Raw genomic sequence first — 13,809 nt, 5'->3', positions numbered from 1 at the left:
TGTTAAGACGACACAGGGTAAATGCTGCGTTTTTCCATTTACCTACGGCGGAAAGGTTTACCAGAGTTGCACTACTGAGAACCATGACAAGCCTTGGTGTTCAACAACGGCCAATTATGATCAGGATGGTCAATGGGGAAACTGCTTATTAAGTAAGTTACGATTAATACATATGTTTTGAATTTTTGATAAATTGATTTTTAAGGTTGTAAGCGAAACAGACAAAGATGGGGGAAAATGCATGAGTTCCTAGTGGTCCATATAAACTCACTCCGGGAGTTAAACCTCGCTTTTTACCAAAGTGCAGACTTAAAATTGTCTTTCTCATAAAAGTAGGAAGACTATGACCATCATGAATATAAACCAATCACACACAACACCCGCAACCGCACGATAGGTCCTTTCTCATGTAAACAGCCATATAACCCGACAACTGTGGTAGCCATTTTGTAAATTTTAAACCCTTCAGGCGGCTGGTATGTCCGCTGATAATTTTAGCCCCTTAGAGATAAATATTTGATAGAGATGCAAAGATTCGAATGAATGTTTGAGAGCAATCTCTTAGCCGATGCAATCTCTTAGCCGATGATATTATCAGCCGACATAGCAATAAGCTAGAAAAGGTTTCAGTCTTTATTTTACTTTTATAGCTCTCCCATTATTTTCGTACTGTTTAAAAACCGCTGGTAAAAAGCCAGTGTTGACCTAAGGGCGAATGCACTCGACTGACGTAAACAAGTACATTCTAATGGATTAATTAACAATTATTCCATGAGGGCGCGTTGGATATGAGATGGTAAATAGCCAACGAGGCGCGTAGCGCCGAGTTGGCTATAACCACTCTCATAATTGACCACTAGTTGGATTTTACTAATGATTGATATACGTGCTATGATTTTACAGTACGGCGTGGAACAAAGTAGCCAAAAAAAAATTGCCCAAACGCTGCATTATAAATTACTGCTATCTCTGCGTCTTGTTTAGCATTATCAGCAAAGGCACAGCCTTTGTTCCTAGTGCACCTCTACGAGCTTGCAAGAATGTTCCCTTAAAAAATGAAATCAGCTAGTTTTTATGGAACACATTCGTGGTATCGCGAATAAAAAGGGAACAAACAAAAAGTGTAACGAGAAAGAAAATTCTTTTCCTTGCAACATTTACCACGCGGATATTATGAATCTATCTCAGCTGTAATTTATATTTATAAAAGCTTTTTTCTTACATTGCATTAAAAAATCACTGTTCCTGCCTCACAACCTGATCGTAACTTTTTATATTCGGGGTTAACCGTCCAGAAAACTTCCTTCCGCTCTTGCCAAAACCTTTGTATCACTATTTATTTACTTTTGCATCAATATTTGTTTTGCATAAAGCAAGCTAACAAAATCAGTTCTTTGCTTGGTCCGCATTTGTTAGCGTTAAAATAGAATTTTCGGTCCAATGCTTCTGTTTTGAGGGGTATATTGTTTTGGTCTCCCATCCAGATAATACTACCCCGTCGAACAGAGATTAACTGCAGCGCACTTTAGTATAACAAAGCTGTCAGATGCTCAGAGGGCACGCTTAAACTTGTGGTGAAAAGAAGTTGTGAGGGAACTTGAAAATTATCAACACTTCAGCCCAGAAGCCAATGTTTCTCGCTTGTCTTTTATTTGTTATTCTTCAGAGACTGGAATGCTGTAGTTCAATACCACACAATTCAGTGCCTTCTGATTTTCTGTAACACGTACCACAGGCAACCCAGTATATGCTTCACGGAAGCATCTCGTTTATTTTTTTCCGTGTCGGGAAAATTCTTGCCTGTCACTCCCTTGCTAAGTGGTGTGCATAGAGTCTTCTCTGGGTATTTTGTTAGGTTTGAGGGGGCTGGGGTAATGCCTAGCTTGCTCTGCACAATTAACCTGTAATGGCGTCGAAAGTCATTGTAACGCGAATGGCGTTTTAGTATATCTTTAAAGAAATATACCCATATGGAGCTCAAGAATGGAACGTCAAGACAGGCGGTGAAACATAAAGATCTGGAATCTTAAAAGCGACGAGTAATGGACTTCGACAGCGTGAATCTTTCGCCCGTCGAGCCGAAATCAAAATGAGCTGTACTTCTAATATTTCGCCAAGGTGGTGTTACGTACAACACTGAAACCAAATGGAAATTTCTCAGGTAAATTACGGGTTCAACAAAGACAGAGAAGGAATCGAATACCACAAGTAGATCTGTGATCTCTGTTGTGTGTCTCACAGTGTTTACTGAAGTCGCATCTATTTAAAGTTTGCCTGTTTGTCCGGCAAGTAACATTCATTTTGTACTCAACTCTGCAAAGGTTTAAAAAAATTGGAAATGTGACAGTGAAAATTTATTTGAATGAAAGCTTGTTGTCTCTTTTGTGCTTTATTATTTACGGTCAAGGTTCTTTCGAAAAGGGTTTGATGTGAACTGTTAGAAATTTATTTAATTGCATATGCTTTGTGATTGTGTTTCGCTTGCACGCACGCAACTGAAATAGGAAGGGTTTCTTGCCTCTTATAGCAAATATGTTGCTTGTTGCAAGAAATGTTTCGCTGGAAAATGTTTCTGTGAAATTTCCAGCTTTTGTAAATTTATCATGTTGTGTAATTTTCGAGCTTTGCAAATTTGCATACATGTGTTGAAATGTGATACGGGGAGAATTTTTGTGGTAACGCACAAGTCACGAAAATAAACAGGTCTGTTGGAAGCGTGCTTGAGTTTCTACAAAATGACCCCCAAAATCGGCAAAAGATTGTGACGCTGATGAATAATAAAGTAGCTGCTATTACCAAAACGATGGAATTACCTGGTGATAAATAACCTTGTCTTGGAGAGTAAATTTTTGATTTTCCAGAAACAATGGTCAACCTCTGAGAGTTGGGCGATTGTGATCTTTGTGTTGAATTCGCACATTTCTTGTCAAAATTTATAACAATTGAAAGAAAAAGAAAACTAAAAAAAACAAAAACGCGGCTCATCCTCGGTGTAAAAACTTGTGAAACTCACAGATGACGTAACACAAAGGAAAACAAAAGAGCAAAAAAACATCAAACAATAACCTAACCCCACCACGAGCTAACAAAACAAAGAAAAAGTTTCACAGGTTTTTACACCGAGGTAAACCCAAAAACCCGGTATCTTGGCATCATTTGACACAGATGCTTCACTGTTTCGCGGTAACTTGATCACTGCGCCCGCTGAATCCGATGTGCGATTTACTCGGTGCAGCCAGAAGTACAATTACAACCAAAAAAACTAAAATCTCCCAAAATGTTTTTCGCTGATGGTAACTTTATATATTCGTGGTTCAAAATTAATGTTGTTTTCATGTCGTAAATTTTGATACGGATGGCAAATTATTTTATTCTCGATCGACCGTCCTGAAACTTCCTTCTGCTCTTCTTAAAATCTGTGTATCCATATTTATTTACTTTTACATCAATATTTGTTTTTGCATAAAGCAAGCTAACAAAATCTGTATCTTGCTTGGCTCGCATTTGTTAGCGTTAATAGTATTTTTGGTCCGATGTTTCTATTTTATGAGGGGTATATTGTTTTGGTCTCCCATCCAAACACTAACCCCGCCGAACAGGGAGGGCTTAACTTCAGTGAACTTCGGTATTACAAAGCTGTCAGATGCTCAGAGGGCACACTTAAACTTGTTGTGAAAAGAAGTTTATCAACATGTCAGCCCAGAAGCCAATGTTTCTCACTTCCCATTTATTTTCTTCAATCTTTCTGGGTTCAGTACTTTGCTAGAAACCAAATGTCTTCTCAGACTATTTACCCAAGACTTCTACCATGGCACTACAATGATAGACAATACCAAAACAATATCGTGCACTGTTAGAGCTACATATTACGCAAGGACAGATCTGTTTCGTCGTACGAACGTGTGAGGACCTGTGAGCCAAAGGGCCTCTTCTGGTATGACTTCTTAATGACCCCCCAACTAGAAAAAAATTGTCTGGAACAGTTCACGTACCACAGGCAACCCAGTGTACCCTCACGGAGGGTCTAGTTCTAAATTATACAAGCTGTTTAGCTTCCCATCACTTACCGTCTTCTCGCTGTCTTAGCTTGGATATTTTTCCACGTTTCTGTTGGCTCAAACAACATCAACTTACAGACAAACATTAAAAAGTGAAAAAGAAAACCTATCCCGTATAATAAAATGGATGAACTTGCAGACGACAGAGAGATTTGCATCAGCAACGCAAACGGCAAAGTGACCACGTGACCATGGTTTCCCGCCATTTTTGTCGTTTGCCGCTTCTTCCGTTCGTGAAGGTAGGCATTTTCACATTTGCCGTTTTTTGGTGAAAATTGCCGTATACCTAGCGCATACGTAGAATTTGCTTCTCGTTTTCCTCTACATAACACGCTGTTTGTGGGAAAAAAGAACCCCAAAACCATTCTTCGGTACGTCATCTTTCAGAGCTCACTCCTTACTGAAATTTGTTGCATGAACTGATCACGTTGACTCTCTCACTGTCGACTCACCAAACAGCTTTATCGAAACTCGCAAACTTTGAAAAGTAAGGATTCTCATTTATTTTATATAGAGTCTTTTTTCTACAAACAATGTTTAAAACCACTCCGAGGTTTTGCTTATTGTTCATTCCGAGTTGTTGTGGGTCACGCGGAAACTGAAGTCACAAGCTTCAGTCCATTTTGCGCGAAACGTGAAACGGCAAGACGACGTTTTCCGTTTTACGTACACGTGATACTAAATCTCTCTAGCGGTGGACAACGGCAAGCGGAAAATTCGTAGTCACGTGGTACTACTCGCGCGTGGTATTTCAGTAAAGCAGGCCTCAACACTAAGATTTTGCTTTCGAATTTTTTGAAAATTTATCTTAAGGTGGCTCAAACCAGTTTCAGCACTTGAAAGAAACATTCTTATTAGAAGGATTGACACTACAACACTTAATGACTTAACGGGACCAATTATTGCTACAAAAGAATTCGTCATTTTTGTGACGTGAAAAGTTACCGTGGCAACGGGAAAGCCTTGCAAAAACACCCCATATTTTGGCTTTAGCTGCTCATATCTCAAAAACAAACTAGGTGACCCCCATTTTTCATTTCTGAAATGTAATCGGCATGTGAAAATTAAACTTTCTGCAAACTGCGGATTCAGAGCCACCTAAACTAATTGAAAATTTAAGGTAGCTCTGAATCCGCTCCAAAGAATTTTTTTAATCTTTGCAGAGAGTTTCATCTCGTGGCCTGCTGATCTCTTTTGTGCAATAAAAAAATTGGGAGTCATCGAGTTAGTTTTCAGATATGAGCAACTAAAGCCAAAATATAGGCTGTTTTTGCAAGGCTTTCCTGTTGCCGTAGTAACTTGTTACGTCACAAAAATGACGGCATCTTGTTCAACAATGATTGATGTTTCACATGGTAGCAAAACATTGCTGTTACGTGATAAAGTGTTGTAGTGTCAATCCTTCTAATGAAAAGGTCTATTGAAAGTGTTGAAACTGGTTTGAGCTTCCCAGTAACTTGCTGAAATTGTGAACCAGTGAACTGTAAGAAAGAAAATTACTCATTTCATTGATGATTTTAGAGAACACCAACTAAACACAAAACCTGTTTTTCAAAAACTGATAGCTTTCTATTAATTTCAACTTATTAAAGTTACGGTTACGAATATTTACACATTTCTTTAGAAACTGCTGCGGAAGTAATAAACTAAATTCGGCATAAACATAATTACAATGCAGTTAAAAAAAATCAGTTCTGCACACAGTGACCTCAAGCTGTAACAGACAGAATTCTACTGAATCACTTGGGAGGTTCGTTAAATATATATACAATGTAATCAAGTTTACCATAAGCAGGACAGCCTGTACACATGATCAAGTTGTAGAAATAAATACTTTCAAAGTATTTACTATAGTTATTTGGATCTTAAAAGACTTCACGTTATTCAATTCACAGGTATAATCTACTCAAAATCCTGAACATTGAAATCTTCAACTATCTCAATTTACTTCCCGCAGCCATTTCTGCGAGTTACTCATTTCTTCTTTCCTTTACCAGGCGACTTTCTTCCTCCCCTGGCCGTGGATGCACTCTTCCTGCTTTTGCTGGGTGAAGGTGATCTTTCCCTTTCTTTAGCAGCCTCTGCTGCCTGTGCTTCTTCTTTCTGTTTTTCGGCCTCCAGAAATTTCTGTCTGTAAGCTTCCCGTTTATGGTTGATCTCAATACGAGCTTGATCCAAAGCCGCCTGGTGAAGGGAAAAACACGAGGGAACAAATGAAACAGAGTGCGGAGGTCAGATCAGTTCTCAAAGATTGAAAAATTAACAAAGTTCCACGAAATAAAGTCAGTCCTTCCTTTATGAAATTTACGGCCACACTTGAAAAAAAATTGCGAAGGGCGCATTCTTTTGCAAAGATTTCACAATAGGAACACAAGGAAATGAGATTTAAGAACTCTTTTGGGGCAATTTCCACTTTCGGAACGAACGGAATAAAATTGTTTCTCTTGCTCAGGTAGCAGCAACGAAATAAACAGAAAACGGTTTATTAGGAATAGACAAAATATTGGTGCAAAAATTGTACGCGGGCCACGAACCGACGGTCTGCAATTTCGTATCCAGCCGCACTCCCAGATTCACCTTCAGATGAAAGAATGCTTGCTTTTCATAAACGTGATCAGCCGCAATATCTTTTTGAAGCTGAAACAAAAGAAACCTTTGCATAAACTAAGCTCCCGAAGGAAAAGTTGGGACAAAAACATGGCTGCCCCTTTTTTGTTTTAGGGACACCAAGGTCGCTGTGACTTCATATAAACCGCGAACACTTGTTCTTTGAGGAAATCTTATGTCAGTTATTATGTTAATCATAAGACTCATACACAGAATCGTCCCAAACGAAGGCCTCTGAAGGTCACTGCCCACAATGACAGATTCTAAGCAGCATGAAAACCACTCAATTTGAGACAACTTTTGCACATGCCTGCATTTCTTCAGCTTCCTGCAACTGTCTTTCTTTGGCAGCATTTCTGTCCAACCTGTCCTGCTCTCGTCGTTTCTCCACCACCTCTTCCCGCATGGCTTTAAAAGAGTGGGCCAAGGAAGCGCGCTCTTGCAACCGCGCCTCTTTTTCTTCGTCGTCAAGCAACACAGGAACCCCACCTCGTGATCTAAAAAAAAAAAACAGGAATTAGGCACAGACTTGCAGATTTGCAAAACCAGCTCTGGTTAGAGGACAGTGATTTATGAAGGGTTTTCAAGAGTGTTGTCAAGTACCGAGGCGAATGTGGCATCTATCATTGGGCACGGCCACAAACTGGGGACGAATATAGAAAAGAGTGATGAAGTAGAACAACTCAGTCGGTCACAGAAAAATGGCATCCTGCCGTTTGCCAAAAGTACGTTTATTTCCTTCAAAGGAAAACACAGAAGGAAAACACAGGTACAAAGGCCTATTTCAACAGAACTAACTAACTGTAACTGAAGTGCTATAATGTATTCCCGTGTAATCCATCTAAGCATTAGCCCTAGTGGAAATTGGCCCACACAAGGACAGAGAAACACTCTGACGGCAGGCTAGGAATCGACCTCACGACCTCCCGCGTTGATCATCGTTGCCCCAAAGACTGAGTTACAAGGTCAGACAGGAAGCAGGCTGTGGAAATTTGAGATAAAATTTTACGGCAATACAAGATAGATTAATACAGTTGGAGGAAAGGGTGTCCCTCGGCGGAGAAAACCCATTCACACAGCGAAAAACCTCTTAAAGGTTATAGGGCGTTTTCACACACGTGACGTCATGTGAAAACGCTTTATTCAAGGATCGAGTCTACTCCACTAACATTAGTGTGAGACGGATGACCCTCACAGTCAAAGCCTCGTGGGTAGCCCGACCCCCTCGAGGATTAACATTGATAGGTGCATAACATTTGTGTGAGACGCAGATGATCTAACCCTTGCTGATACTTAAATCTAGTAAAAGAAGGAACTCAACTCCATGTTACTTCTAGTGTGAGAATTGAAAAAGTGAGATTAACGAAGCGATGGAAACCCGCCCATGACAATCTCCAGTTGAAATCATGTCCATTTAATTCTTCACTGATGTACTTTTTACGTTGAGATAGAAAGGTTGTCTGACCTGATAGTCTTTGGTGGAGTAAGAGGCTGCAGGATCTGATCTGGTTCCTTTGGGGGTGGAACTAGGGTCAATTCTCCTTGATCGGTCTCTGATTGCACTGGAGACGTCACAGTAACTGTGAAAATCCAACAAATATTAGAACTCTCAGGAAATATATAAATGTTATGTTTCTATGACACGCGAAATTTTTAGAGATTATCGCTGTAATAAAGTGAGGTAGAAGCCCAATATTATAAAGTCTTCAGCGAGCGATTGCACTACGCACCACCTAAGCTAACAAGTCAATGCTCATAGGCTGGATGGCAGCTCGTTTTTCTTTTTCCTGGTTTTGAAAACTGATCAAAACTGCCTAAGATGGTAACTTTACAACAGTGATCATTACTATAACATGAGACCAAACCGTGAGAAAAACCTTAACCTATAATTACACGCAACAGCCGGAACTAAAAACTGAATGGTTTTCATTAGCTGCATGCAATGACTACTGGCCATTACGGTACTAAATCATTCACTCACATATTTCGCTCGAAGAAGTATCTTTCTCCTCGTGCGGTTCTTCATCTCCACCGTTTTCTTCTTCGATTGCATCTTTTTCAAGTTTCACCATGTGCTCGTTCAAAAACTTTTGGCGACTTTGAAGAGCCTGGAAAAAAAAGGAAGGAGATTCCAAGGACTCTCATTCGCAGCCATTTATGTGTAGAGAGGGAGGGTGTTAGGCGTTGCGTGACATGCCAATCCGAGAAATGGCAAGTCAAGTGTGATCACAATACCTTGGCAGCTCGGCCTGGTTCAGCGGCTTCCCACGCCTGCTTCATGGCTTTTATTTCATCCTGCCTTTCTGTGTCTTTCTTGACTTCAATTTCGTCCTGTAAAACAAATTGATATCAGTAAAGGTTGCCCGTCTCGAGTGTTTATTCCTTTTCACGCGCACCCTGAAAGACTTGTGATTTCACTTTGCTCCAATAGCTTGCAACGCCAGATAAACTTCGCAGAAATTGACCGTTTTTTCGTTTTCTCAACCCAAGAATAAAAATGCGCATACGTACCACATTGGCATCTGAAACAACTCTCAGCGTCCAGTTAGGTTTACTAGAGTCGAACTGTTGCTGTGAAAAACCAAAGCATAGCAAAAGCAGGCAGTGTTTATAGTTTGAACAAACTTTAGTGAAGGATAACTAAACCCCACAGGGCTTGGAATTATTTCCAATCTCTAAATCTCCACGTGAGTTGTTTTTCATGGAAGCGTGTTAAAAGAGGTCAAACTCTATGAATTACTATTTAGATAGTTGCTAAACTGAAACCATGGCAAATAAGAACATGCCCTAATGCAAACGAGTGCGTTTCATTCAACTCAGCTTTCTTTGCTGTTTGTAACAGCGTGACAAATAAATCTATGAATGATAGAAATATAAAATGTTCTGATATTTGAATTGCGGAAATTGAAATACATGAAAGTTGCTTCATAGACCTCGTTCATAATGGCGGCCAAACAAAATACTCTACTGTTTTAATGCTAATAATATACATGAAAAAGTTTCACCTAGAGCACATCAATCAATACCACACAGAGTAAAGAAAAGTGAAATTAATGCAGAATGTTGAAATCAGCGCAATATAGGTGAAATTTTTTGCATTAATAGCCAATCAAGTACGAGCTCAGGCAATAAGTGGCGATTGCCTATATCCTGAATTTTCCAGCCGTGGAAGAAAGTATCCAGGACAAGTCACGAGTTAGATTAATTGAAATTCGTTTATTCTTGAATCCTTAGTTTCCCTTTCTTTAGATTACAACACCTTTCTTTTTTAACCGAACTCAACTGTGGCCTGTTTCTCAAAGGTCCCGAAACTTTTCGGGCCTCATGATTTCGGGTGCCACTTTATATCTTCGCAACGCCGAGGTTCTAAGCCATCAAACTTCGTAATAGTCTTAGTTTTTCTTGCATTAAAAACATGTTAAAGGATCAGCTTTTCAAAATAAGCAGATTGCAGTGTGACAACTGGATTTTCGGGCCCGAAAAGTTCTCGGGACTTTCGAGAAACAGACCCCTGATCCGAGATTGTTTTTTAAAAGCTTACAATTGTAGTCTTATTGTAGAACTTATCTGGTCAATCGATCTTTCTGCGGCAATTACTTTGATTATCATCTTGAAACTTAAACCACTTTTAAATCACTATCACTTAACTTTTGACGAAACAAAATGTCAATGCCCAGTTCCGGTCACCTATACTAATAAGCCTTTCTAGCCTACTGTAGCTACGACGAAAAGATTTCAAAAGAATGAGGGCAATAGGTCTGATTGACATACATACAAAAGAATGAAAAAGTGGTCGCCATTTATGAAAGTGACAAGTAATAAATCGAAGTCACAAGCGACGAGCTCCCAGTTGGCTTGGTCGCTCAGTCGGTAAAGCAGTGCAGTGCGATATCATTGTCCTGGGTTACAGCCCCGTTCACCCTTGGATTTTTTCAGGCTTTCTTCGCAACTGCTTAAAGGGGCTATGTCACGCAAAATGATGTCACGGTAGTTTCATGACACCCAAAGTGCCCAAAACGGTGAATGAAACATTGCAGTAACAACTTCAACTGTTGAATAACATAAAACAAATACAACAAAAGGAAAGAGAAGCATGGATGGACACAAATGGACAAGATTGAAACGGACTGCATTTGGGTAATCTTGAAAAAAGTCGGCCCAACGTTTTTCAAGTTTATGGAAAATCGCTTGGATAAACGTCGTTTTTGCTCAGAATCATTTTGTTTGTGATGCAAAGGAATTTCACATTACCATTTTCGAGTTTTAAACTCTTGATTTACTGAAGATTTCCCCTGAACAGTCTAAAATAACGCGACATAGCCCCTTTAAGTTTTTGCTTAACTGTGATAATTTCCAACTTTCATGTATAAAGTCGAACATACTTCACAAATTTCAGATATTTATTCCCCTACACAGCAGTAACAACAATATAATTACCTGTGAGGAAGGTCTGGATCCTGCTTGTCCTTTACTCCGACTGTTTTCTTTGCCATCTTTACTCTTCTTGCCTTTTGAAACACTCGCAGAAAGCTTGTCGGCGCGAGGAGCACTCTCCGTCGGCACTTTACAAAGAAAAAGGGTCAGTCGGAAATTTTTCGTCACAAAATCCCGAATCGCTTTTGCAAACCACAAAAAATAAAGACACTAGAAAAAACCAACCAGAGTTCCCAGCGAATAAATGCAGCCGGTTCTTAGTTTATAGCCTACGTGCAAGCAGTATATGGCGAAACATGTAGAATTAGACGCCATATTGGATGGGTATCGACTGGGTGACGAAAGTTGTATATGTCTCACGATAACATCTGCCGCCTGCAAGAGTCCTACTGAGCTAAGCTCGAGAAAACGTCATCACGTTGGGAAGCTGGATCATGAATAACAACAGCCTATCAAAAGCAGAACCATAAACTAATCGTGACCTGCTTGAATGTGTTGCCAGCTGCGTGCAAATTACTTTGGGTTATGAATCGTCCATTCGAATCCCCTCGTCCGGGAATTGCAAAGTGGATTTTCTTCGACGGAAATCAAACTAAAGAAACAACTCAAATTCTCTAGACAAGTAGCTACCACTCCATACGAAACAGCATAAACACAATGCAAATAATTTGCTTGGCAGCATACCGTCCACATCAAGCCTCTCAAAGCTCTTCAATAGTGCCACGAAGTCCCAGGCACTCTTTGACAAGGGCCAACTGTCGCGCAGAACCTGGGCCTGAATGATGTACTTGCGAATCTGCAAAAAGGGCCAGGAGTAATAGTTCGCTATGCGTAATTCTTTGACTCAAATGCGCTTGATAATACCGTGCAACAGGCAATACTAGATACCAACAGCTACTCCCACAAAGGTGAAGGGGTTCGTTTTCAAAGAAATCATGGTGCTTCATCGGTGGGAAGTGAAACACGAAAATTCGGTTTTGTCAAACGAGTTCATGAAGGTAAATTAACTAACTAGTATCATGAGCTTGGACAGCCTCCAATGTCTACTTCCAGGAGCCCAAGACTAGGAAAGTACAATTTCATTGTATTTGTAGAACGGCGTTTTTACACAGTTATTTTTAGATTGATTTTCCCAAGAGATCAGGGCTTCCCATCTAATCACAAGTCTTGCATGAGAAATTGTTACTATGGGATTGAGAATGGTCACTCGTGCAAGCCAAATTGCATTTAAGAACTCGTCTAAAAATAGCTTGATTCGTGAAAATGCCATTACATAGGCCTCATATTGGAGTTGTAGGCTCCTGTTACGTCAGAAATACAGTTGCAATCTGCAAGCACAAACCTTTATCTCTGGCTCAGTCTCCTCGGGTTCTTCATCTTCTTTATCTTCCGAGTCATCATAAAATATAGGACGAGATGCTTTCTGAAATGGAATAAATGGAAATGGCCATTATCTAACAGCTGTTTTTCTTCATATGTAAAAACTAATCTGTTGGCTTCCGGCCGCTTCATCCAATGGGCAACACAACCTCGTCCCCAGGGTCTCTCTTCTCCCCTTCCTTGCTCCAAGGAAGGGAATAGGAGAGACACTGGGGACGAGGTTGTGGGCCACACCCAAATTCTCTTATTCGGGCAAAAACTAGTTCTTCGGACCTTTACCTCAGTTGAATGTAACAGCTCTCGTAAACTGCTATTGCACGCACCTTCTATTGCTTTTAAGTCTAAGTCGTTGTTTAAATTGTTTAGTCTTTCGTTTTTGGCTTGGGTATCGAGCCAGTCACATTAAACGTTACGAGAGCTGCCACATGATTCCTTTGCTTTCGTTTTGGGGTAAAGCGAAAGTAAACGTTCTGAGAACATCGCTGCTTTTCATGCTTGGACTGGGACGGACAACGATAAGAGGTTAATTTTTTACCAGCAATGATTTTTTTTTCAAAGGTAGCCTTTTTTTCATTTTCGTTCCAGCAGTCCAACCAGGCCCAGTTGTTCAACGATGGATAGCGCTTTCCGTCGGACAAATCACTATCCAGTGGATAAATAATAGCGAAAACAAGTAAGTGCGTTATCCATTTTTATAGCGAAACAAATTGCGCTATCCAATGGATAAGTGATTTATCTGGTGGATAGCGTTACCCATCTTTTTAACAACTGGGGCCAGGACAAAACGAACAACATTTCCACACCACGTTTGGACTTCTTGCGCGTCGTGAAGCCCGCCTTAACTTACTAACATCACGTTCTGACGTGAAAGTTTCTACTTGCCCAGTCGAGACGACTGCATTTCACTCACCGAAGATCCTGGACGTGAGGATGAGGTACTGGACTCCTTTCCACTCTTCTTACTTCCCTTTACTGGTACTGGAGACGCTGCAACCTTGCGGATTCCAGATGTTGGTCTCTTGGCCGAGCGGGGTTGAGACGAGGTAGGAGGGCGCGACCCTGCAGAGGAAAACAAATTAGAGTTCAGAGTTAGCAACAGCCTCGTCTTCAAATGGAGTCTAGAGCAAAGGTTCTTTGAAAGACCTACTTTTCAAATGACAAACAGTTGCTTTTTAGGTGAATGAAAGTCGGAAATGGCCGATTGAATCGAACATCTTCCAAGGGAAAACGAGGAGGTTTCTTTTTTAAAGAAGGTTAGCTACATTTAGAGAATCTAATTCTGATGTGTGTAAAAACGGAATTTTATACTTTCCGTTAGATACGGATTTTG

At 40.3% G+C, this 13,809-nt stretch overlaps 1 protein-coding gene across 3 annotated transcripts in view; it reads right to left on the bottom strand.

Annotated features, from left to right (window-relative positions):
- Window positions 1–5,603: 5,603 nt before the first annotated feature.
- LOC138052858 (androglobin-like) overlaps window positions 5,604–13,809 on the bottom strand; it is a 50,322-nt gene continuing 42,116 nt past the window's right edge. For all 3 annotated transcript variants that reach the window (XM_068899443.1, XM_068899442.1, XM_068899444.1), the window contains exons 25-34: window positions 13,390–13,538; window positions 12,442–12,522; window positions 11,784–11,895; window positions 11,103–11,227; window positions 9,177–9,236; window positions 8,901–8,996; window positions 8,647–8,773; window positions 8,131–8,245; window positions 6,976–7,162; window positions 5,604–6,242 (exon numbers count right to left, since the gene is read on the bottom strand). In XM_068899443.1, coding sequence (XP_068755544.1) covers window positions 6,033–6,242; window positions 6,976–7,162; window positions 8,131–8,245; window positions 8,647–8,773; window positions 8,901–8,996; window positions 9,177–9,236; window positions 11,103–11,227; window positions 11,784–11,895; window positions 12,442–12,522; window positions 13,390–13,538 — 1,262 coding nt within the window. In that variant the 3' untranslated portion in view covers window positions 5,604–6,032. The remainder of the gene's footprint in view (window positions 6,243–6,975; window positions 7,163–8,130; window positions 8,246–8,646; window positions 8,774–8,900; window positions 8,997–9,176; window positions 9,237–11,102; window positions 11,228–11,783; window positions 11,896–12,441; window positions 12,523–13,389; window positions 13,539–13,809) is intronic.

The sequence above is a fragment of the Montipora capricornis genome, chromosome 6, assembly GCF_036669925.1.
Source record: "Montipora capricornis isolate CH-2021 chromosome 6, ASM3666992v2, whole genome shotgun sequence".
Taxonomy (NCBI): domain Eukaryota; kingdom Metazoa; phylum Cnidaria; class Anthozoa; order Scleractinia; family Acroporidae; genus Montipora; species Montipora capricornis.
Note: the sequence above shows the minus strand (reverse complement) of the source record. Positions and strands in the feature narration are given on the sequence as shown.